Source organism: Emydura macquarii, unplaced genomic scaffold (genome assembly GCF_026122565.2).
Source record: "Emydura macquarii macquarii isolate MOO-44397 ecotype Brisbane River unplaced genomic scaffold, CSIRO-AGI_Emac_v2 contig_2897, whole genome shotgun sequence".
NCBI lineage: Eukaryota > Metazoa > Chordata > Testudines > Chelidae > Emydura > Emydura macquarii.
The window spans coordinates 27751630-27778029 of record NW_027133034.1 but is presented as its reverse complement, the minus strand read 5'-3'; the positions used below and the strand labels follow the sequence as shown (position 1 = coordinate 27778029).

The 26400-nt window shown below is 41.0% G+C and overlaps 1 protein-coding gene across 1 annotated transcript in view; it reads right to left on the bottom strand.

The window, feature by feature from the left end:
• Window positions 1-22536, bottom strand: part of EPB41L4A (erythrocyte membrane protein band 4.1 like 4A) — a 209401-nt gene extending 186865 nt beyond the window's left edge. The window contains exons 1-2 of the mRNA XM_067568812.1: window positions 22355-22536; window positions 21142-21546 (exon numbers count right to left, since the gene is read on the bottom strand). Of these exons, the coding sequence (XP_067424913.1) occupies window positions 21142-21240 (99 nt within the window). The 5' untranslated portion in view covers window positions 21241-21546; window positions 22355-22536. The remainder of the gene's footprint in view (window positions 1-21141; window positions 21547-22354) is intronic.
• Between the last annotated feature and the right edge of the window lie 3864 nt (window positions 22537-26400).

Below are 26400 nucleotides of genomic sequence, written 5' to 3'. Positions count from 1 at the left end.
GAATCTCCTTTGCCGGTGCCCATAATGTACCTCTAGTGTGGATAAAGAGGCTTCATGTTCAAAGGCTCTGAATCTGAGACCTTTCATAAGCAATAACGGCATTTTAACACATTGCAAAATTAAATAAATAAAATGTAAATGTTATTGTGTTTTATTTACGTCCTATCCTATGAATTCTGTCACTAAAACTCCAAAACAGCCAAGTTAAAACTTTACTGCACAGGTGCATAAAGAAGATGTGAAAGCGTTCAAAAGGATGCTATTCTCCATTCTTCCACACACTCATTATCTCCAGAGGTATTCATAAGCATGCTCCCCTCCCAATCCCCAAATTAGAGTAATTATACGTTTTGGATCTAATTCACTACTGAAGCACGTGGATGCAAATGCACTGATTTGAGTGGATTTGCTCTTGTCTTAATATGTATTTCTTCCCATACAACTTTCAGTATATAGAGCAGAGTAGACTCAGTATTGTTACCAATAAAAAGAAAGACATCTAAAAGACTGCAGCCTATTTATTATTCAATTCCTTAAGCTTTCTCTGATTCACATTCCTTTTTTTGCTCACAGAAGGAATGTAGGATAAGAAAATCCAGTCAAATGGTAGCAAAGTGGCATAACTGAATTTGCTGTGGAGATTGGGTATTGTGTGTACAGAAAATTAAGCAAAAATGTATTGGACCAGTAAAATAACAGGATCCAGTAAAATATCAGAATCCAGCAAAGTGTCTGTAAACAGCAGGTATATAATGTGAAGTTCAACATGCACACAAACACACTTGCAGTTTGGAATCAGCTTAGCTCATCGTTATGAATAGTCACCAGGAATAGGAAATCTGATCTGTCTGACAGGCTTTTTGTATTCAGTACAGGCTTGCAAAGGATTCATAATACAGGGAAAACGTGTATTCCCCTCAGCTCTTCTGTCCAACCCTCAGACAGAAAAACCATAAAGGATTGTTTAATCAACAGTTGCTGTTGTGATTTTCTTTGAAGTGTAAACAAAGGAAGTCTTGCATTCTACCTGTCATGAGCACTAGAGCCATATTTATCAGCAAGAGGGTTCTGAACAGTCATTAAACAATACCTTTTATTTCACTGGTTTGTACTCCCTCAATCACAACAATAAGGCATTTGGATTATTTTTAAAAATATACAGCAGTTTCCTGCTATACAAAATGAAACAGTAGAGCAAATATTTTCATACAAATCCACTATGTACATTACACTTATTATAATTATTGTTTCTATTGTGCTAGACCTAAGAACACAAATCAGGAATTAGGGCACTGTACAAATAAGCAACACCAAGGCAGACCCTGCCCCAGAGAATTCGCCAACTAGTATTTAGACAGCACAAAAGTGAATAAACCAACAAATGGGGAACGGGGAGGAGAGGAGAAAGAGAGAAAGGCTGATTATGTCCCTTCTTTTGATCACATACATACATTTTTGTATAATAAACTTTTTTCTTATAAATGATTAGCAATAGATATTTTCCGATAAGAATATACAAAAAGGCACCTAAATCCTGATCTACATGCAGTTTTTGTACTAGTATAACTATTTTGGTTAGAGGTGTGACTTTTTTTCTTTTTTAAAACCAAATCAGCTATTCTGGCACAACCTCCAGTGCAGACACCTTTATAACATTATAAATGTGCTTAATTCATCGGGTTCACAATGAATTAAAACGGGCAAAGTAAAGTTGAAAACAAAAACATGAAAAAGGAAGGATGCAAAGGACCTGATTCTCCTCCTACCCCCTGCAGTCAATGGGAGTTACACTGGTTTAACACAGGGCTTGACAAACCCCGGGGCGCCAGGTTGCCATGGCGCCTAGAAATTTAATTCTGACGCCTAGTATTTCTCTGGGGGCAGCAGATGCCGTGCTCCAGCCAGGGCACCACAGCGTCCATGTGGCAGGGCCAGGAGGGGGCAGCGCTGCGGCTGCCGCGCTCCAGCCAGGGCACCCTGCCGCTGGGCCCACATTGTGGGAGAGGGGAGGGGGAAGGGGCAGGGCCGGGAGGGGAGAGCAGCTGCCATACTCCAGCCAGGGCGCCTCACCACTGGACCCACGTTGCGGGAGAGGGGTGGGGGGAAGGGCCGGGGCCGGGAGGGGAGAGCGGCTGCCGCGCTCCGGGCAGGGCACCCAGCCACTGGGCCCACGTTGTCTGGCTCGTTAATTTTTGGGCTGGCTCCTAGCTCCAAAGCAAATTTGTCAAGCCCTGGTTTAACATCATTGTAAGCAAGATCAGAATCAAGCCCAAAAGACATGGGGCCAGACTTTCAAAGGAATTTAGGTGCCTAAAGATGCAGATAGTTGCCTAGTGGGAGTCTCAAAAACACCTAAGTGACTATACTAAAAATCCAGCGCAGGAGACTGAATTCTCAACTACAAAGTGAATGTGAATAGACAAATATAATTTACCCAACTTAAGGCCCTGTTACACTGCCAGAGCACTTCTTTAATGTAAATGACAACTGGGCTCATAAGATAATAGCATGAAGCAACTAGGCATTGATTTTTATCCAACAACAGAAACAGAAGATCATGGATTAGATATTGAATCATGTCTGTGATTTAAAAAAGAGAAATCAAATCACATCATTAAATGTAAGTGAAGTTGAATTAAAGTTTTATGGAACAGCTACTCTTGCTGATACAAAGAAATGTGTGCCTCTAAGCTATATTATACTACTTGCCATAGGAACTAATTAAAATCTATTTTGAAAAGGAGAATTTGACAATCACAAAGCCATTTGTTGAATTGTGCAATAGTACTGAGTTTATAATTGTCATGGTATTCTAATAGCATCTACACACGATACTATTATTCAGCACTGTATGCTCTAAATACAGCATAAACTGTGGTAAAGCTCAGACTCCGCAGCCTTAAAATATTGCAGAGGTGATATCAGGAACCACCATTATATAGCTCCAAGATTCAGTACTGCCAACTTGAAGTAGTCAAAACCCATGAGCTAGGCCCCCAAAATAACAAGCTTTTTAAAAAAAATAATAAATGTATTGGCCTTCTAGTGTTTGAGTCTTTGGGTTCACATTTACAAGCTTCTCTGCACAACCTCAAGGGCTAGAAGTTCACTTTTTTTTTTTTAAATGAAAACTAAAGTTATTACATAATCACGTGCGTCCTTGATCGGAAGCTTTAAAAAACACACCCAATTTTGAGACTCACAATAAAAATCACGAGAGTGAGCAACACCGGCATGTCTTCTATGCTTTTAGGAGGGGACGCTCTAAAATGAATACAGTGAGTGGATTGGCAACAGGTTAAACTGTTAGGAGGAGAGGAGACAGTTTAAAATTGATCACTTCCAAGCTATGTTTACTGTAGCCTTTGACTCAGATAGCAAAATCTAAAGAAGGAAATTTGTGATCTTTACATCAGATACTTCCTGCTGAATCCCCTGCTGAGGAAAAAACATCCCGGAGAAAGGCTGAGGACTGAGTAATTCCTGGACGGTTCACATTTCCAAAGACACACACATCTGCATATAAGTAATGGATTCTGGAAAAGACAGCTCTATCATGTGTAAGTTTTTAGCATTCATGTATTTGGCTTATTGGATTCATTTTGGTATTTCCTATACACATGTTCTCTGTTTCTTTGTTTGCTTTTTGACTCAGAGTACTGTTTGTTAAATAAAGAGGATAAATAGCCTATTCAGGTGTTCCCTCAAGACACGCTACAGTGGAAAGATAAGTACAGGAGAGTAATCAAGGAATTCCACTCTCCTCTGAGAGATTATAACAGTGTAGTGGTTGTGCATATAAAGAAACCCTCTAAAACCTATTGGTTGCAATAAAACCTAAATTTCCGAACACATCAATGATATATATAAGAATCACTTCAACAAGCATCTGGGTAGAACATGGCAGCTATTAAACAATACACAGCAATACTAGGCAACAGTGCAGAACAAAAATAAAGAGTACAATGACACCGTAGATAAAATTTCTACCCTGTAATTGCATTGTTTAACTAGGACAATGGATTAAAGTTCCTGCTCTTATGAAAGTACCATGAACCTTAATAACCACAACTGGTTGAGTGCTCAGTTTTACATTACATCCAATGCCTCCTACAAACAGTCTGGAACTGTGATTTAGTACTGACCCAAAGAGAAGAGTGCCAGCTTCCGAACCACCAACACCATACCCAGCAGCCCACAGATTTTCCCTTTATGCTCTCCCATGCAAGCACTGTCTAGTGTCTATCCTGCATTATGTGCTTATGAGACCTATGAGAATTCAGTCCAAGGTGGTATATGGCTGAAGACCTTTCCTTTCTAGCACATCTTTCTACTGCACTTCCTCTCTCATGTTACCATAGAGACAAGGAGCACTGAAGAGAAATGCCCTGACGGTGGATCAGGCACAAGTCTGTAGAGAGCTTGCACCAATACAGACTGAGCTTGTGGGTATGCCCAACTCCTCCCAAGCAGGACAGGATGAAAGGGAAGATGAGAAGAGAGACCAAAGAAGCAAGAAGAGACCTTGCACAACTTTTCACCTGCTGACTCACTGTTAAGGAAGATAAATTAAAATACTTCCCAAAGGTCAATGAGTTCAGATCCACAAAATACTTGTATCTTGGGCCATATGATAAAATGACGGTTTAACCTCCACTGGACTGGAGATACCTTCAGAAATATATTCAAAAGGTCAGAGGGTTATCTGAACTTTTCGTGTCTCCCACCATGCACAAACACATTCTAACCCTGTGACACTCCAGCAGGCTTCCTTCCTCTCAACCCAAAACACCCACACCTGATTCCTATCATTTGGTTCAGCACTTGAAATTACCTATGCCTGGGGCCAGTCTCTTCAGCATTACATATTCCAGGACAGATCTGCGTTCAGCAACACTGGGAAATGAAAGCTAGGAAATGTGATAGGAGGGGATCTTCATAAATAAGTGGGGAGGTGAAAGATAGTGAGAATGGTCTTGTAGTGAAGATATTGGAATGGCACTCAGAAGATCTAGGTGCAATTCCTGGCTCTGACACACATTTTCTGTGTGACCTTTAGCAAGTCACTTAACCACTCCGTCCCTCAGTTCCTCACCTGCAAAGTGGAGATATATTTCCTTTGTCTCACACTTTCTCTTGTTTATTTAAAGCGTAGGTTATGCAAGGTAGGGACTGACTTCTACTGTGTTGGTACAGGCTCTAGCACAATGGCCTCTCTGTTAGATCCCATAGGTTCTACTGTAATATAAACAGTGAGAGTCCTGTGGCATCTGACGAAGTGGGTTTCTGCCCACGAAAGCTTATGCCCAAATAAATGTGTTAGTCTTTAAGGTGCTACAGGACTCTTGCGGTTTTGCTAAAAACAGACTAACACGGCTACCCCCTGGAACTGTAATATAAATGATAATAATACAAGGCGGAAAAACATTTATGTGGTCATATGTCATGTAAGGGGAAAACAATGGCTACTGTCTAAAATCATTCAGACTTTTAAAAGTACTTTATAATGTAATTAAATCTCTCTCATCAAACACAAAATTCCTTAGAATCCACAGGAGGTGGGTGAGAAGTGGAGACTCTCTAGATTGTAAATGTGTTCAAACAGAACTCAGGGATTTTGTTTAACCTCAAAGTCTATATGAAGGGTTTGACTCTAACACAGGCATAAGCGGATTCGTTACTCACTAGGATTGATCTTCAAGTCTATCGTGGGCCTGATTTCACATATTTGCTCTTTGATCAAGTTTCCCCCATATGTCAATACCTCTGTTGCCATGACATTGTCACATCCAACTGCTTTTTCCACATTTCACAGTGCAAAAGGCTGCCTGCATTTCTTCAAAGGTGGGAGTTCTTCAATAGTTTGCTGGATAGAGATTTTAGGTAAAGTGATAGTTGTGTGTTCAGAAAGTTCCAAGTTAGGTCTGTTCAGCTAACCCACATTCAAATCTACTTACAAAACAGACACATTTTGAGGCAATTCAGTTTATTGAGTCGTTTTACTAGCCAGTTCACACCTACCACATTAGAAAAGTTCACAAACCGCTCTCCAGCTATCTTTTCTTGCTTGACCATTATTCACTGGGCAAAATCTTAAAACAGTAATATAAACCAGCAGCAAATGGACTAGACACTGAGTGCCTCTTACCTCTTTTTTTGAGCAGAAAGAGGGAAATGTCTCTTTCCCTTGCACACCTCCCAAGAGGTAGGGTGTTCAGCTCCTTCAAACACCTGCATAAAAACATAGCTAACTGTGCCTCTTCATTGGGTCCTGTTAGGGTTTCCATGTTTCAGGTTCCCGAAAAGAGGATACTGCAGGGAGGGAAGCTGGAGGAGGGGTGCCTGCAGTGGAGGTACACACTGGAGGCGGGGGGGCAGTGTCGCTCCCTGTCATGGTGACAGGGCAGCTGGCTCAAACTCCCCCAACTCCCGGAGGGGGCTTGGTGGGTGGAGCAGTGGTGTTAAAAATGACATGATGGAAGCAGCATTCTTCTCCTTCCATTCCTCCTCCTGCCTAGATTCACTGATATTTTAATCCCTTTGACTGCAGAGATGGAGACACTGATGTGTTTGGGCTTGACCACCTTTCCAGTGCTTCATTATTATTGATCATTATTATTATTACTATTATGACTATTAGAGTAGTATCCAAAACTTGCTCGGTGTTATACAAATAGGCAAGCACACTGAACAGTTTACAATCTAAACAATCTACACCTGTTCTAAGATCTGTCTTATGAATATGGTTTTCAAAAATGGGTGCCTAACGTGAGGCTCCACCCAATTTTCAAAAGTGCTGAGCACCTTGCATTTCCCACTGACGTCAGTGCCCATGATGTCAGCCTATGTCAAACTGATACAAAACACACTATTGCGATTCATTTCAACAAACCAAAATGTTTAAATTTAGGTTAAACCAACTCAAAGCAAAATATGTTGTTTCAATATCTCTGAGGGAAAAAATAAAGTCAGTAAATTTAATTGGGGAAATTGTATTTTCTGTGAATAAAAATAGGAAATACAAAGTTAATTAAAAACTACTTCTGTTGAAATGTTTCAACAATCTGTCACACTGCAGCACTGAGATTCTGAATTAAACTGACTAACCCAATATGAAACTGACAATTTTCCTTGTCTAAACTGAGAGCAATACAAAAAGTAAACAGAATCAATAGCAAAAAGTAAATGGGAAGTTTAGTATTCTTTCAGTTCTAATAATCTGTAACAAGGTGATATTAGCACAGACAGGGAAGTGATTTTGTTTACAATATATGTACCTGATTCCGATCTCACTGGGTACGTCTACACTGCTTTGTAAACCTGGTCTCAGACACAAGTTGGTGCCAAAATCCCTTACCCTCCATACACAAATCTGTCTGACTCGAGTTAGCAAGCACTTAGCCCAAGTCCTAGGACCCACCTGAGGGAATGGGTCTGAGACCAAACCCCACTGAGACTCAAGTCTAAGCCCTGTCATTTTGTAGTGTGGATGCAGCACAGCTGTCAGTTAGCTGTGACACCAACTCTTAATTATTTCTGGGGTTATTTTCAGTCATCTTGTAGAGAGTAACATTTTTCTAACTAAACTTGAATTTTAGGCAATACAAATGTCTCAGATTTGACACTTTCAAAACATTACAGAATATTGAAAAATTTTGGTTAGATTTTTTTGTTGGCATAATAGCGCAGCTCTTTTGACTTCAATAAACTGTTTACAAAAGGTGTCTTCTTTTTCTGAGCTAAATACATATGGAAGTAGGGAACAGACCTCTAAAATTGCGTACATTTGTTGCAATAAGCTTGATAAAGAAATTTGGTTTTAAAACTCAAATTACTGTTAGTGTGGTGTATGGAAATGGAAAACAGCGACTCCATTTTGATAGTGATTTTTGCTACATGCTATATTTCTCAACTCTTGAAAATCCAAAATATCGTTTTTGTGATAAGAAATTCATTTAGCTATGAAAGTGTAATTTAAAAAAATTCCTGCAAATTCTGTTAACACTAAACTGCAAAGATTTTCTACTGATGATAATTCTGGAACATGTAATTTCTCTCTGTGAGCTACAGAATCGTAATTTTATGTCAATGCTGAACATGGAAATTAGTCTGCTTTTTGTTTCCCTCATCTTATCTGGTGTAGAAGTAAAAGGCCTGTCCTTGGTAGAAAAATCCTTTAGAAATGCAGAATAATATTATTTTGTAAAGAATGATTAACAAAAAAACATAAGTTAAAGGGACATCAACTGGAATTTACTTTTAATTCAATTAACAAACAAACAAACAAACTAGCCTAAAAGTACCGCACCTGTCTGTAAATCAATATTGGAATCTTTGTGGTTTTACCGCACCCGCCTGCCCCCCCCCCCAAAAAAAAACAACAACAACAAACAAAAACACAAACAAAAAGTATCTATTGCCTCTTGCAGTGTCAAAGACTCACACAAACAACAGGGGGAAATGACCACACACAAAATATTGTCAAATGTGCAATGTAAATAAACTGAAAAAATAGAGGAAAATATTTTTTCTTTACTCTCACTTATATAATACTTCTACGGATTATTTGTAAGAATAGTAGAGAAAACATTTAATGACAGAAGTTTAAATTGATTATGTTCTATTTTAATATAACATGGTAAGAAAAATTGCTATTCTCTTGGGAAATGTTACAACACTGATTTAAAATAATAGTGAGAAATCAGAGTTCACAGAATACAAGTAGTTGGATATGCAATCAGCCATTTCCACATTTTTGTCATCCAGTTAAGAAGATATAAAAGGAACAAAGGACTTCACAAACCTTGCTATAAATTAACCACACTTCATAATTACTGTTACATATTTGAAATAGATTACTAATCTCTTCAGAATCCTAACAGATGAGACCAGCAATTTTTAATCCTCCAAGGAGTAACCATGTAATGAATTAATACTAAGACACTTCTTTTTTCCCTAGGTGCACTTAACTAAATTAATGAAACCAGTCTGACAGCAAGACAGAAACCCATTAACTTTTAAATGAAGTTCTCTCAGTCAACCTGAGGTTTGAGTAGCAATATTGTCAGATGGATCTGTTTTGGTGGTTTTAATGAGAAGTAATTTCCAAGTAGAGTCAGGAAAAATATAAACAGAGGTGGTATTTTTATTAAGTCTTTTTCTTTTGGATTTCTGTATTTGGAGATTTAAAAATTCAGATTTGTGTGTCTGAGAAAAACAAAATTGAAATACACTTAAAATACCAACATGTGGCATCTAATCATAAATCTTATTTAGTTTAGCCTATTAAAAATTGCTAACTCTAATAAAACTAACAACTGGTGAATTACAGCAATTATAAAATGCAGTCACATGAAGTTAGAGGAAAATCTTTAGCTTTTGAAGGGACCATATCATTCTAGTAATACCTGAGAGAGAATTTAATGAAAATGATGAAAACTACAACTGACGTCACTTTGTTAAATTTCTATTGCCATGACAATAATGGACTTTTATCAGAAATAAAAACTGGGCAGTATGCTTCAGTCCTACATGCTGTATCACTACCAGCTGTTAGAAAGATGAAAAGCCACCAATTACTTTACTTTCCTGGATCCCGTTCTCAAATATTTGACCTGAATCCTTTTTCCCCTTCAGGGTGTTTTCTTCTCTCTCTCTCTCTGTTTTTAATGGTAGGGCATATGTATTAACTACATTTTATTCAACAACATCTTCCAAAGTGAGTAATCATGCATCAACATCTGGGCAAGGTTTGGCTGACTGTGTTTACCAGTGCATGTTTCAAATATTTGCAAATGATTTCACCTTTTTGGCCAGATACAAAGGCTTAATACTGACTGTATATTTTGTACTTACTCCAGTATACAATTCATTTAACAGGTTAAGACAAGGCGGCAGCCTAAATATAGTCTACTTGCACTTAGGTTCCTGCTGCTGCCTTCACGTCCTCAGTTGTGGGTGCTGCTGACACTCTGAGCACTGGGGCTCAAAAGATCGTTCCACACTGTCGCATAGAAGTGGATAACCCGTAGCAGTATCTAAAAGAAAGAGCTACTAATGCAGAAGGGTACTATAGGCTATTGGTTTTTATTGCAGTATTGAAGGAGTGTACACACAATTTTCAAAAAGTGTGGAACCGTATGCCTATGCCTGTGGGGAGGGTGATGTTACTCCACTTTTCAGAACAATTTTTGGCAGAAAGTTGGATAAAATTTGGTCACTCATTTTAAAATACATTTCTATCGACTGTAAATCATGTACTGTTTTAACTACTAACCTAGTTAAACTTAAGTTTACTGTGCTCAAATGGTGCTTTTGGAGGCAAAATACATCCTTCCTGTTTGTCAGACAGGAAGGGCCAGTATAGCACAGCTTGGCATGGACAGAGACTAATGATAGCAATGGTCACAACAGCAAGTGGATGTAAAACCATAATCTGAAGGGGGAAAAGAAAAAGAGAAATTATAGAGCTGGGGAAACGGGGACAAAAGGAGTTGAATACATGAGACAGAATAGAGAGGAAAAAAGCGTGGAAGAGAAAATTCCTTTTGTTAAATGTGAACACTGATAGTTACCATGAGACAGTTCTCTCTCTGGAAGGTAGTTTCTTTGAATAAGTAATACATATTGTCATGGAAAAGAAGTGGTCTGTCTGTTTTTTGAAGAGAAGTCTGCTTATGCTTAATGCACAACTGAATCCTTAACAAAGATTAGCCTTGTAATGCAACCAAGTGAAATGTTGTTGTTCAGTGAAATCTTGGGTTAACTGCATCAATAACACATGCTCCCAGATTTCCTAAGATTTTTCTAACGCGACTTTTTAACATTTAAATTGTTTGGAATGACTATTCCTATTCTCTTGTCCTTCCTTCTTCTGATCCCTGTGAAACTACAGTCTTTATCTCTTATTGTGTACTGAAGAAAGTGTGTGTGTGCGCATTCACACATACAGCAAGTAATACATCCTGTGAGATTTTGATAATGAGTATATATGTTTAATAACAGGACCCTCCATGTTAAGGGAACTTTTAACACTCTTGTTTAGCTAAATAATATTCTAAAATCATAACATGCTGAATTTGTTACAGTCGTTTTTTAGTGTAACACAGAAAAAAAGCAGGGAGGGTTTTTTTTTTAGCTGATAGTGTTTACCTTCTCTTTTCAAGAAGATGATGAATGACTCTTTGTTTATAAGCCAGAAACAAGAAAGTAATCTGTCTTCCTGTTTATGAAATTTCAGATGGGTGGGTAAAATCAGCAGGAGGTTTGTGGCTGGGCTGTACAGTTTGATAATGAATGCTCCAGTACTTAACTATCCTCAGCGTATACCTGGAAAATGAGAACTGAAAGATCTTAAGGAGGAATTCTTTTGCTACATGAATTTCTTAGCAATGGCAATGAAGGGCCTTTTACATTCTGCATGCAATACAGACATTTGGAGGTCAGAAATATGCAGCATTTGTGTGTAACTAGAATTAAACTTCAGTGCGATTACTAATGTGCTTAAACATATCTTACATGTTTCACTAGATTGGGGCCACAGTGCTCAGCATCTAGCAGGATTAAGCTAAAAGCAAGATTGTCAAGTTAAAAATCATTAAGCTAGGTTCTGATATCACTTATTGCAATTTACGTTACTTTAACAACTGATTTTCAGTGCAGTTACTCCTTATTTGCATTAATCTACATGGGTATGTGGGCACTGCACTGTAAACCTGGGTCTGTGGGACCCAAGTTTGTGGGTTTGCTTGAGCATTCACACACCATGGCAATCCTGGCTTTACAACTGCTGGGCCCAGGTGTCTCAGCCATGGTAACGTGTCCCTAACATGGATATTATTCTAAATCATACAGTCAAAACTTTCCAAAGTGTCTTTGCTTTCAGCAAATGCATAATTTCCTGAGACCTGGGATATATCTTCACTAAAATCTTTGAATTTGGTTGGCTAAAGCTAGGCACCTAAATGAGAGGCCTGATTTTGAGAGATACTGAGAGCTATTTTAAAAAATTGGTTCTCAGTTTATTTGCTTCTCAGTAGGAGATTATTATGGTACTGGAAAATATGCAACAGATTTGCTCAATTTTTAATTTACAAAATAACCATGTGACTTCACTGGGAGTTTTGTGTAAGTAAAATATGATTTGGCCTATAACATAATTTGCAAAAATAGGGTGAAATTCACTCATATATAGAGGACGCACAAGGTCCAGGCACCACGAGTCCCACATAAGCCCTCAAAACAGGGTTTCAGTGGTGCACGAGCTAGAACGTCAGTGGTTTGATGGTTATATCTGATTTCAGAGCTATTCTCTGATGTGCACATATTCAGTATATACAAGAATTAGAGTAACAATCCTGTACACAACTTTTGTAATTGCAGTTCTGACACTGGCCTATTATAACAGGTATCTTGTTAGCCCCATATAATAAGCAAAAGATTTAAGTCTAACACTGAGATTCCAGCGCTTTAGAGAAGTAGCTAACATTTTCCTGAGATAGCAATCCTTATTACAAGAAAGACAGAAATATAAAAGAGGGCTGTTTCAAAATAGTTTGATGTTATTCTGACCAAAATAAACCTGTTTCCTTCTGCAGAAACTTCAATTCCATTTCCAAGAAAAATAAATACAGAAGAATTTCTGATATTCTTGATATCTTGTATTACAAGATATCAGTTCTTTCTGAAATATAATGATTGATCTGTACTACCAAGTGCACGCTAAACCAGCATTTTATAATGAGCTACCGAATCGTAGTCTCTGATTCCCAAACCAGCAGTAACAACTAAGGCTATGGCTACACTGACGGCGGCAAAGTCGCCGCTGTCAGCTCAATTTCTCTGGATCAACTGAGCAGTCAGTGAAGACCAGCTCAGTCAATCCAGAAATCAACGTACTAAAACCACCTTCACAAGTGGCACAGTGCAGTGAAGACGGCGCGCAGAAGAGAAGCAGAGAAGTCGATGGGAGTTAACGCAAGTTTTTTACGTAGCTTGTGTAACTTCTATCGACTGCCACCGAATCTTGGGGCTAAGTGTAGACAGGGTCTAAAAGTGTATCAGGACAAAACCAGATTTGCAATAAGTAAAGCTGCACATAGGGAATGTGACTCTCCTGTTAAGAATTAGTCATTTATGAATACGTAACGTTAGGCAATGCCTCTGTAAATAATCAAAACATTGATGACGTTTTGACACACCAACAAATGAGCTAAGCCTGTTTGAAAGAAATTATCTCTACCATAAAATCTGCTTAAATTACTATTTATGTGTGCGGAGACTAGTCAAAATAACAGCATGGGGAAACTGGTTATTTCCTTTTAATTAACAACCAATTTCTAACTGATTTATAGTACAAGGTTTTTAACCACCCGTTTCTTAATTAATTGGTCTCTTTAACTTTAAGAAAAAAGAATGAGTTCTTCTATGTGATAGTAGGGATCATGCCTCTAACCTGGCAGTTTAATATATGAAGGAGGTTATATACATAGATATATGTGCCATATTCACAAAGCTTAGCCTTTAAATCACTTATTTTGGATTCAGAATACATTGTTTTATGATCTCACTATATTTATTCTCTGAACTGCATCTCTAGGCACAATGTATGACAGAAAAATCAAAATGTGAACATAAGTTATCGGACTGGTTCCATTCAATGCCTTCTCCTGGTTATTTTGTTTGTTTGTAAGTAAAATAGTGGTCCTTAGAGATAGACAGCCAATCTTTTCATTTTCACGTGATAGAACACTTTCCTTAAAAATGAAGTTGTAAGAAGAGAATGATGAGCTAGCAGAAACAAACTCACATAATAAGTTTTGGTGACTACAAAGAAGGTAACTTTACAAACACTTCCAAATTGAGTGTGGTCCAGTGGATAGAGGCATGGCATTAGAAGTTAAAAGACTCAGGTTTCTGTTCCTGGCTCTGCCATTGACCTGCTGTGTAATCTTGGCCAAGCCACTTCATCTCTCTGTGATTCACTTTCTTTAGCTGTAAAACAGGGAGAACGATACTTTCCTTTCTTTGGAAAATACTTTGAGGGCTGAAAGTAGAAAATGCTAAATATTATTAAGTTGGGATTCTGAGCTGTCATCTTCTGAACCTCTGTTCATTTTGTTAGTCTATCAAACAAGCTCAAATCCATTCATGTAGTGAAGGATCATTTATTAATACACCCCTCAGTTGTCATGACCATTATCCTATATTGCTGATAGTCCTTGTCATATACAGTAAACTTGCAGCCTGTACAGAGGTAATGGGATTGCCTGAAGCAATAGGTAAGAACATAAGAATGGCCAGACAGATCAACGGTCCATCTAACTCAGTATCCTGTCTTTCGACAGTGGCCAGTGCAAGATGCTTCAGAAGGAAGGAACAAAATAGGGCAATTATCGAGTGATCCATCCCCTGTTGTTCAATCCTAGCTCCTGGTAGTCAGATGTTTAGGGACACCCTGCACAAGGGGATGCATCCCTAAGCATGTTGGCTAATAGCCATTGATGGAGCTATCCTCCATGAACTTATCTAATTCTTTTTTTAACCCAGTTTATCCTTTCAGCCTTCACAACTTCCCCTGGTAACAAGTTCCACACACTGAATGTGTGTTGTGTAAAGAAGTACTCCCTTATGTTTGTTTTAAACCTGCTGCCTATTAATTTAATTGGGTGATTGCTGGTTCTTGTGTTATGTAAATGAGTAAATTACACTTCATTTCCTTATTCACTTTTTCTCCACACCATACATGATTTTATAGACCTCTGTTATATCCTCCTTAGTTGTCTCTTTTCTAAAATGAACAATCCCAATCTCTTTAATTTCTCCTCATATGGAAGTTGTTTCATACCCCTACTCATTTTCGATGCCCTTCTTTATACTTTTTGCAATTCTAATATATCTTTTTTTGAGACAGGGTGACCAGAACTGCATGCACTATTCAAGGTGCAGGCATACCATGGATTTATATAGTGGCATTACGATATTTTCTGTTTTATTATCTATCCCTTTGTTAATGGTTCCTAACATTCTGTTAAGCTTTTTCGATATCCACTGCACATAAAACAGATGTTTTCAGAGACCTATTAACAATGACTCCAAGATTTCTTTCTTGACTGGTAACAGCTAACTTATACCCTAACATTTTGTATTACAGTTGGACCACCTTTCCTCTTATCCCATGACTGCTTACTTTGTTTAAGAGCCTTTGATGTGGGGACCTTGTCAAAGGCTTTCTAAAAATCCAAGTACACTATATCAACCGAATTACCCTTGTCCACGTGCTTGTTGACACCCACAAAGAATTCTAATAGATCTGTGAATCATGACTTCCCTTTATATGTCTGATAATTCTGTTCTTTACGATAGTTTCTATCAATTTAGCTGGTACTGAAGTTAGGCTTACTGGCCTGTAATTGCCAGGATTGTTTCTGGAGCCTTTTTTAAAAATTGGCATTATATTAGCTATCCTCCAGTCATCTGATAAAGAAGCTGACTTAAGCAATAGGTTACTTGCCACAGTTAGTAGTTCTGCAATTTCATATTTGACCTCCTCTACTCACACTTCAATCTGTGACAGCTCCTCAGGCATGGCAATGTCTTGAAAAGCTTACATTTTATCCTCTGAGGTATTTTCAAAAATATACATAAATACTAACTCAAATACCCATTTTATGTAATTAGTTCAGATTCATTGCAGACATCACCAAATGGTCTAGGATTAACTATTATCCATAAAAATTATTTTTGTCAATACAAGAGTTGTTCCATCTCCTTGGGCTGTTCAAGGTTTGTAAAACAGTACCAGAGACATTTTCCCACACACACCATTACAGACCTAATTAAAAGTATGACAGCAGAGGAAAGGGTAGATCTATGATGTGAAGCTCCAACAGAAGCTTTGATACAGAGCAAAAACATAAATAGAAAGCTTTATAACCTGTACCATATTCCAAAACAGAAATATTATCATAAAACAAAGTAAACCAAACTAATCCCTGGATCACTAAACGTACATATACAAATAAAGTCACTAACATGAAAAATACTTTAAAGATATAGAAGGAAAGTTAATGAGTAATTCCAAACTTTCAGTTGGTAAAACAATATTAGTAAACCTGATTATTTCAAGATCAAAATGTCAAACAACATATTATCAACAAAGACCTAGGTTATAGAGAAATAATTCCAGAACTTATTGCAAATAGAAATCTGTGGTTACAGTAAGTTAAAACAGACCATTCCTTTCATTGCACTCCATATGGCTCCAATCCTGAAAAAAGATTTGCATGTGGGCCCTTATTTTCATTTGGAGTTCTGACTTCAACAGGAACTATGTAGGTGTAAGGATCCACACACAGCAGTGCCTTTTCAGGATTGGGGGTCTATGAAATTACTCATATGACAGGAGGGAGGTTACTTGTGGAGTTCCTCTAGGATCAGTTTGGGAACCAATATTTAATATTTTCATTAATAACCATGAAACATAAAGTTGGAGTGTTGCTAACTGCTGAAACAGAAATTCACTGATGATGCAAAGTTGGAAGGCCTCATCAATACAGACGAAGATCCGAATATTACAGAGGGAGACTTGCTTAACCTGGAGGATTGAAGTAACAGAAATGAGATTCAATTTAATAGTACAAAGTGCAAGGTCATCCACTTAGAGACTAATAAGAATTTCTGCTGTAAACTGGAGGCTCATCATCAGAAAATGACAGAGGAGCAGAAAGTTCTGTGTGAATTAGTCTTATCACAAGATGATTAGGAGTCACCAATGCAATGCACTCATAAAAAAGAGCAAATGTGATCCTAGGATGTATCAGGGAAGGTAATTCCAGCAGAAATAGGGAAGTATTAATGTCATTGGACAAGGCACTAATAAGACCAAGCACAATTCTGGTCACCCATGTTCAAGAAAGATGAATTCAAACTGGAACATGTGCAGAGAAGGGTGCTAGGGTGATCAGGGGAATTGGACAGACTCTTTTATGAGCTGAGACTAAAAAAATTTGGCTTGTTTAGCCTAGCAAAATGAAGGCTGACGGGAGATATGATTGCTCTCTATAAATACATTGGGGAGAGGGAGGGCATAAAATACCAGGAAGGGAAAAAAGCTATTTAAACTACAGGACAATGTTGGCAAAAGAACAAACGAATATTAACTGTGAATAAATTTAGGCTGGAAATTATAAGGCTTCTAACCATCAGAGGAGTCAGGTATTAGCAGGAGTGCTCTAAGCGAGACCCAAGAAGCAATTCTTCCACTCTACTCAGCACTGATAAGCTGGAGTATTGTGTCCAGTGGAAAACGTGGACAAACTGGAGAAAGTCCAGAGAAGAGCAATAAAAATTATTAAATGTCTAGAAAACACAAGGAAAGATTTTAAAAATTGGATTTGTTTAGTCTGGAGAAGGGAAGACTAAGGGAGGACATGATGATAGTCTTCAAGTACATAAAAAAGAATTGTTATAAAAAAGGTGATAAATTTTTTTCTTTAACCAATGAGAACAGGACAAGAAGTAATGGCTTAAATTGCAGCAAAGGAGATTTAGGTTAGACATTAGGAAAAACTACCTAACTATAAAGGTAATTAGGCACTGGCACAAATTACCTAGGGAGGTTGTGAAATTAAGAAAAGGTTAGACAAACACCTGTCAATGATGGTCTAGATCAGTGATTTCCACCTGTGGTCCCCAGATCTGTGGGGTCTGCAGACTGTGTCTAGGATTTCCAAAAGGGTCCGCACCTCTATTTGAAATTTTTTAGGGGTCCACAAATTAAAAAAGGTTGAAAACCCACAGGACTAGAGCACAGCTCCATGCCGACCAGACTGCATGCATCAGCCCAGGATGCAGAGACCAAGCAGGACTTTCCCTGCAAGCTCTTTGCTGTTGGAGATCATTGTGAGGCCAGGTACAGCAACTGGAAAACTGTCTCTCTGTGCTCTTCATGCTCTTCCTGCTAGCACCCAAGCAGCATGGAAGAGAAAGAGAAAGCACTGGAAACTGGAATGCAAAGGGGGTAAGAACAGAGGCCAAGACAGGTTGCAGGAAGCATTGCTGTGGGGGGGGGGGAAGAGGAGCAGAGGATGGATAGGAAAAGAAGAGGGTGGATATGAAGAGAGAGGAACAGAGACTGAAGCTGGTGTGTGACATATAGAAGCAGAGAGGGCCACAAATAGGCTAGGGACACAGGGGCAGAAGGGTCTATAAATACAAGACTATATGTCCCTCAGAACCTGGAATTGAACCCAAGAGTCCTGAATCTCTATGGGTATGCCTTCACTGCAGAATTCACCCAGGCTCTCATTTGGGTGTTACTCCTAAGACTCCTCCTGTCCACACACACAAACTTCTTACCTAAGTTTAGTGGTGCTTTCAAACTGGGGTAGCTGGCTCAGCTGGGGCAACAGGGGCAATAGGATAGAGACCACATGCTGCTTTCATTTGGGCTGGTAACCTGCCCACAGGCTAAGTCTCTTGAATGCTGAAAGCCCTCCAATGCTTTCCACAATTCCTCCAATGCTTTCCACAGGACAGACAAGTTATCCCACAATTCACTGGGAAAGAATCATAAAGCAGCTCAGATTGTTGCAGCACAAAGAACCATGGGATGTGCCCCAGAAGCCCTAATGACACAAGGGTAAGTGCAACTACAATGAGGACATAGAAACTTGTGTGGCTTTATAGTGTAGCTGCTCATTCCCTAGTTAGGGGGCCAGTTAACTGTATAGTGAAGACATACTCTACGTTCCACAACATATGGATAAGGTTGCCTGTGCAAACTTAATCTGGCCCCTTATCCATTTGCAGTCTTTAGTTACACGGTTATAAACTATTTTTTCCATAGGCTCTCTGCCTCAATCAGTTAGTTATTAGTATTAGTAGTATTTCTATTTATCCTCCATATTCAATGTGTGGCCTCAGGGCTCATGTAACACATGATATTCAAACCCTGCACTGTATACAAAACTACTTAATTTCTTCATGGCCATTTCTATGGTGCTCTCACTATAGTACCTTAATGTTTGGGAAGCACTTATGAATGTAACATGGCAACACCCCCAGGAGATTAAGTACTGTTGTTATCCCCATTGTACATCTGAAGAACTGATGCACCGAGAATTAAGACTAAAATTGTCAGAAACATCTACTATTTTGGGTGACACCTAGGGCCTGATTTTTCAGAGCACTTAACAATTTCATAACACTTCATATGTTCAAACTACAATTCAAATGGACCTCAGTTGCAGCCAGGATATCTGTTCAGGATATCTGCAAATCTGACTCCAGGTGTCCCATGGTAGGCATGCATAAAATGAGACACAATTAGCAACTATTTGTGAAAAATTGGTTTAAGTGATTTGCCAAACCTCACATAGAAACTCTCTGTGGCAGAGTCAGGGATAGAATCCAGTTCCACAAAAAAGCATTCAATGGCCTTAACCATGAGTACTATTCTTTGTCTACTTGCAATCCCCTGCCTCACTCACCACACACCTTTCAGGTCTCCGAACCGCACCCAGGAAACACCTGTATATGCTTATGCTTCATACCCTACACACTTCCTCACCCTTGTGCCCTGCCCCAATCCAAAATGGAGGGACCCTGAGAAGACCAAGGAATCCAAGTTGGCCAATCTGTACTCCATTCTGGTCCCATGGCACACCAGAGATATCAGTTATCAGCTGATATCATGGAGCCGTGAGCACAGGCATGTACCTGGTGTAGTTCACAAACTCCCCAACACCTGTCCTTTCTGGGGTGAGAGGGAGATCCTGGTATACATCTATGTATGATGCATTAAGTTGCAACCCCCCTTTTTTCTCACTGAGATTCTGGTTGCACTTTTCCCTGCACCTCCTCATTTACATACACCACTTCAGTGGCCCCACAAAGTCGCAGGACTTCCTCGTCAACCTCTTCCTGGCACTGGCTTTAAAGACCCACCTATCACTCCAGGAGGGTGAAGCTGCACTGGAGGATGCGAGTGCTCTGCAACTGTTTCCCTTGTTAAGTCACGCCTCCAAGTGAAGTTCCTCTGGGTGGTGTCCACTGACTCCTTAGATACCTTTGAGAAGCAGTGGGCTCTGTCAAAGGTTCTCTGCTTGGTGTCCCTCTCCATTTCCCTGAGTTTTAACCTCTGACCTTTGTCCCATCCCTTTTTTTTTTTTTTTTTTAGAATTTACTTGGTGCCTGGGTTCAATGGCAGGGGAGGGCTTAGACTCACCATCTCCAGGCAACCATCTTTCAGCTCCCCCTCTAAAACCCCAGTTTTTAACTTTGAACTTTCACTCCCTTGTCTATTTTTTCATTTATTGTCCCCAGTACTCACTTGCAGTCTGGGACCAATGGCTCCTTCCCCTTGGTGGAGCTAGACTCCCCGCCACAATCCCCCCAAACAGCATACACCTTTCAGCTTCTGCAGGGAGGCAGGGATCTTACAGACTACAGCCTCATTCACCACACAACCCTCATTAATTGCCAGCACACCAACCATTCTGAATAAGGCACTATGGAAAAAACAGTATGTGGTCATAGTTAAAAACTGTATCATAGTGCACATGCACAAGGGGGACAAATCAAGGTTGCAAAGGCAGCCTTAGTTCTGGTATTTCCTAACTCTTGAGCAATGGACTTGGCACTCTTGGTTTTTGGATGTAATACTGTAAATATCTAATATACAATGTATTAGATAGCTTGACTCATTCAGAAGAGCTGGCATCTGTTCAAACAAGGATATGCCATAAAACAACCTACTTAGCCAAAGAAGCTGCCTATGTCAAATTAACTCTAGCAAATCTTTTAGAAGGCCCCACATGAACGCCATGCTTTTGTGCTGAATTTCTGTCAATGGAGTGACTCGGAATTGAAGTTATGAAATAATTTTCACCTTTTGGGGGCTTTTTTGATTCACTATTCATACTTCTTTTCAGTGAACCAAATGTGATGTAAAGTTAAATGCCACATAACCCATCTATTTCATATTAATTAGCAGTGAGCATATTTTGATAACCACTCTCTCTGAACAGCATGTTCCCAAGCAGGATTTACCCCCTACTGTCTGGCTGTAGACAAAGCATTTCAAACATTATTGACAAGTGCCTGGGTAACCCTAATGAAAACAACACAGCCTGGGCTTACCTTTATCCCCTGCTGTTGGGTGGTTAGGGTCAACTTGGATTCATCCAGAAGCAAAACTTCACAATAAAATTCTTCCGGGACAGCACAGAAGCAACCCATCACTGCTTTGATGTCTGGGGGAAATGGGAGGCAGAGACGAAGGCAACCCCAGGCTCGAGAAGGGGAAGACGCAGCGCGTTTAATTGATGCCACCGCTAATGAAGAAACGTATGCAGCTCAGCAGTCCCGAAGCAATACAACAATCCCGGGAGATGCAGGCATGCAGGTACTTCTTTCCTGGACCATGGAAAGCTGAGTATCCATCCAGCTGCTATAAAGATGGTGAGCTAAGCACTACGGAAAAACTCCTCCTTAGGCATCCTGCAAAAATCTTCAGCAAGGGGGTTGGAAGCTCTTTCCGCTGCCCTGCGGGAAAGAAAAATCACATTGCAACGGGCCAGGAGAATGCAGCCCCTGCCCAGGGTCCCTCTTGCCAGAGGTACAGCAGGGTGTCAGCGTCCTGTGTGTGTGTCCGTTCTCTGAACCACAGTACACACGGGCTGGATAGCTCCGCGCCTGTTCCGACCGTGTCTCCGGGTTAATCATTTGCCACATTCCCCCTCCCAGCCCATTTCAGGGGCGGCTCTTTTGTGTAGAACCAGAGCACAGCAAGGCAGGAGAGAGACACGGACACACGCCCCCCGCCCGGCCTTACAGGGGGGGACGAGTTACCTAGACTGAAGGGAGAGCCGCTCGCTGGGAGGCTGGCCGCCCGTGTCGCAGGGCCATGTGCAAACGCACCCCGCTTCCCCCCCCCCCCCGCTCCCCTCCGTGGGGACCCCCTGACTCCCGGACAGAGAAGCGAGAGAGAGAGAGACCACCGCGTCTCAGCTCCCCGCGTCCTGTGCGCCCGCACGTGCGAGCTCCCGCTAGGCTGGCTGTGCGGCCAGGGCTTCGGGGGAACCCGTCCCAGCTTGTGGGGGCGGCCACCAGCCGCAGCTCTGCCCGCGGGACGCGCAGATGCGAACTCCAGGGCCAGGGAGAGCCTCGCGCACCCGCGGACGGGCAGGCGGGCGGGCGCGGGGCTGGGACCCGACGGAGCGAGGCTCCACCTGCCCCCAGCCGCCCGCCCGCCCGCCCGCGCTCCAATTCTGCAACGCGCAAGTGGCCAGGAGGGGCCCCGGAGGGCGCCGCCTCTTCTTCCTCGCGCCTGCCTGGGCGGCCGGTGACTTGCCCTTGCCCCTGCTCTCCTCGGCTGGCTCCGGTCCCAGCAGCAGCGGCATGGCCCGGCGGCTTGAGGAGGAGCAGCCGCCGCCTCAGCTCGCCCAGCAGCGCTGTGGCCAGACCCGCCGCTCCTGCTCGTCTCGGCCCCCGGCCGGCCGCCGCTCAGCTGTGTCTGTCTCCAGGGGTGATGGTGACAGCGGCCGGTGCCGGGAGGGGAGGGGCAGCGGGGCGGCTGCTCTAGCCCCAGCGCTACTGGCGCAGCCGCCGCTCGCTCGCTCCCTCCCTCCGGCAGGCCCTAGCAGCACCACGCGCTGAGGCAGCAGTGACCCCTGCTGGGCCAGCGCCTCACGCGCCGGGCTTCCGGGGGCCGGCTCCAGCCCGCGCGCACATACAGGTGCAGGCTAGCTCGGCCTCCCCCCGCCCGTGACACATACCGGGGCAGGGCTGCGACAGCACAGCTGGAGCGTAGCGGCTTGGCTTTGGAAAACAAGCACGAGGGACGGCACAAGATTGCCTCCGTCTTGGCTAAGTCGGTAGCAGGCAAAGCAGCATGGGTTTAACCTCACAAAACTTCCCTGGGGTTCAGATCCCACTGTTGATGCCCTTGGAAGAGGGTGAATAAAAGCCACCGGGTTTGAGCCCCTTTTGTCCCTTGGAGACGCGGGCTTTCCCCTGATTGAGGAATAGGAAATACACGATAAAAATACAGCTCCCGTCCTAGAGCACTGCCTGGACGAGTTTGGTTTTAAAGGAAGTGTTATCGGACTGTATTGTCCTTTAGTTCAAACACTTTTCACATTTGAGAAGCTTCAGTTCCCCATCTGTAAGAAGAATAGCACTTCACAGGAGTGAATTGGGAGAGGCCCAGATACTATTCCACCAGAGGCCATATAAGCTAGACAGAGTGCTGTATCTTAATTCACTGTATTAATTGCAGTTACCAGAAACCTTTTGAATAGGTTACAGAGGCTGAAGACATGAAAGAGATTAAACAAACTCAGACAACATTCCCAAACTTTGCTGTCCCTGACTAGACATTCCCAAACATATAACCTGCTGCTGGATGAGATGTTTTCTTACATAGGTGGGCCAGCAGCAATTTATTTCAGGTCTATATAAATCACAGACAGTCCACTCCAGCCGCAGTTCTTGGAATATTCTGGAAATGGACAGTTTTTCAGGACAGGGATATCTAGTTCCTTTCCATTCTGCTAAATCTATTTGTTGACAGTTAGCTGCTAGTTGATTGTGCTGGAGATCTAATTATAATGGCTGACTCCAGCTGCAGGGAATAAGATAGAGGACTACTTATTCAGAAGTGTGAATGCAATCTAGAAGAGGAGACCTAGGATAGAAGAGTGAGGGGCATGCCTTTGCTGAGACAGATCTAATGACCACAAGCTGGAAGAATCCCCCTCCCCCGAGTAGGTTAAGTTCCTATGGAGTAGACCCTAAGATCAGATCTGTAAAGTGCAGGGAGCTCCCTGAAGGAAGCTGCTGGACTTGCCCTGGTAGGGAAGGCAGTGCGAAAAACCTGCTAGGAAGAAGTAACATAGGAGAAACTCTGGAGAGGCAAAAAGGTAAAGGACTGGGTGTAGCCCAAGAGGGACAGAAGAATTATTAGTTTGGATATTTATTTGGGCTCACAGTGGGATGTTTGTTACCCTGGAAGGGGACTGAACTTGTAAGTAACCTAGCTGGAGGGCCCAGCCACAGAAGATACAGGTAGGGATAGGCCATTGTGGGAGCTAAGGAAGGGCTCAGTAGGGAGCACTAGCAGTGGAGGGCCCTGCAATGCCTTGACTTGCTGCCAGAGAGTATTATGGTAGTAAGAGCAACTGCTTATAGTGATGTAATCAACCACTTAAGTACATCTGATATTCCATCCAGGAGAAGCAAATATTACACCCATACACTATGCACTTCCCTCACTCAGGCAAAGCTCTTCCTCAAACATCTTGGCTTTACAGGAGTTCGTGTATAACATTTGATCACCAATTGTTATAACAATGACAGATTTAACAGTTATCAGGTATTCTATACAAACTACTGGACCAAACTACCAAAGGAGTGGTGGATTCTCCATCTCCTGGAGTCTTCAAGTCTAGCCTGGATGCCTTTCTGGGAGATGTGCTTTAATCAAACAAGTTGTTGGGCTAAAAACTGGGGTAAGTAGATGAAAAGTAATGGTCTGGGATATGTAGGCGATCAGACTAGATGATCAATTTGTCCTTTTTGGCCTTAAAATTCATAAGTCTATGCACACCATATATACGTCATAGTTGTCAAACAACTTCTTTTGCACAGACATGGACCTTAACATTTAAGCTAATCAAGAATCTCCATTATGTGTAGCAGTATTAGGATTTATAGCCTCTTTCAGAGTGCACTAGAGGGCAAGGTAATCCCTAGAATTTAAGCAGGAATCCAGGAATGACATTCTCACCAACATAGGGAAATGGCAGTGCATTGCAATATAAACATCCTATTATTATTCTAACTATATATTTTTCAATTCCACCTTTCATAATACATTAGCATTTTAAATACATACAATACATTTCACTTTTAAGTGCTAAGACTCATGTATCAGTTGGAAATTAGGCTTATATTTTATTTTGTCCCATTAACCAGTACAAGTGCACATGTTAGAAATGTTTTGAAAAACTAATAATGAAATGCGTGTACCATAATAGAGTTTCAAACTTGTGGCCTGAAAGTATAGTAATTATCATTACCTATTCTAAATAAAAGGTACTCCAATCTAAAAACCCATAAGAAAATCATCAAACCAACAATCTCAGAATAGGATCTGAAGGACAGAATGAAATGGGAATAAAGATAATGTTCCACAACATTTTACACTATTACAGAAAATATTATCTAAGATCTCTCTCTTATCTATTACTGCACCAATCCTATGGCTGAAAGGACCACTTGGTGCCTCCATAATAATTTTTATATTGTTGTGGTCAAATTAAATTAATCCAAATGTAGTATGTCAGTAGAAACATTTCCTCCAGACTAGGGGATTCAACTTTCACAGGCTTGAAGTTTGCTGTACCCTATGTCCCCTCAGTGAAGGATATCTAAAATGTCTTTTTGCTCCTCTTACATTACCCAAAGTCCATTGTTTCTGTCTCAAGAGCCAGGAGGACTCCCTGGGGTGCAGACTCTATTCCCCAGTGTGCTCACCAAACTGCCACTTGTTAGCTTGTTTGTTCTGTTTACCTTATAGTAAATGTATTTTAATTGTCCTCTTTCTTACAAAGCTTGACCCAGGCAGGTAAATCCACATTCCTTTGTCTAAGGCAGGCTGGTTTATCAGTTCTCTCCACAAGAAGTTTTAGGAACATATTTCCAGCACACACACAACTCTTTATACACCACCTGTACATGAATCATAAAAAACTTACTTAATGCACTCTTATAGTACAATACTATGGTATAAAATGAGTTGATTCAATTGCTTTTTCTTGGGGGTTCAGACATCCTGTTTTCCCCCTGGGGTGTCTGTATCCTGATTGTCACATGACAAAAATTATGGCACTTGGAAGGCAAGAGGAAGAGGTAGAGATCAACCCAGAGACAAAGAACTAGAACAAGTATAAAATTTGAGCATCTTGGAGGACTAATGTCAAAGAATGGGAATTGTGAAGATGACACAAAAAGAATCAGACGTGTTGCTACTGCAGTCAGAAAAATCTCAGCACGATTTGGAAGGCCAAGAACATTGTGATAAAAGCAAAAATCAGCATATATGAGACCGCTCTCATGCCAGGACTGCTGTAAGGATCGGAATGCTGGAGTCTGAGGAAAAGCAAATGAATGAAAGATTTTGACTGCAGAAATGAACTGGCTGACGGGAATGCAGAGTTTCAAGGCTGCATAAAAAAATTTTAAAGAGAAGAAAACAGCGAGGGCAAGAAACCAATGCTGTTACAGAAGATTCAGGGAAGACAACTGCAATGGTTTGGATATGTGTCAAGAATGAACCCCTAAAGAATACCGTACATGGTGATACATATCAGAGTGCAAGAAACTAGAAACAGGAAG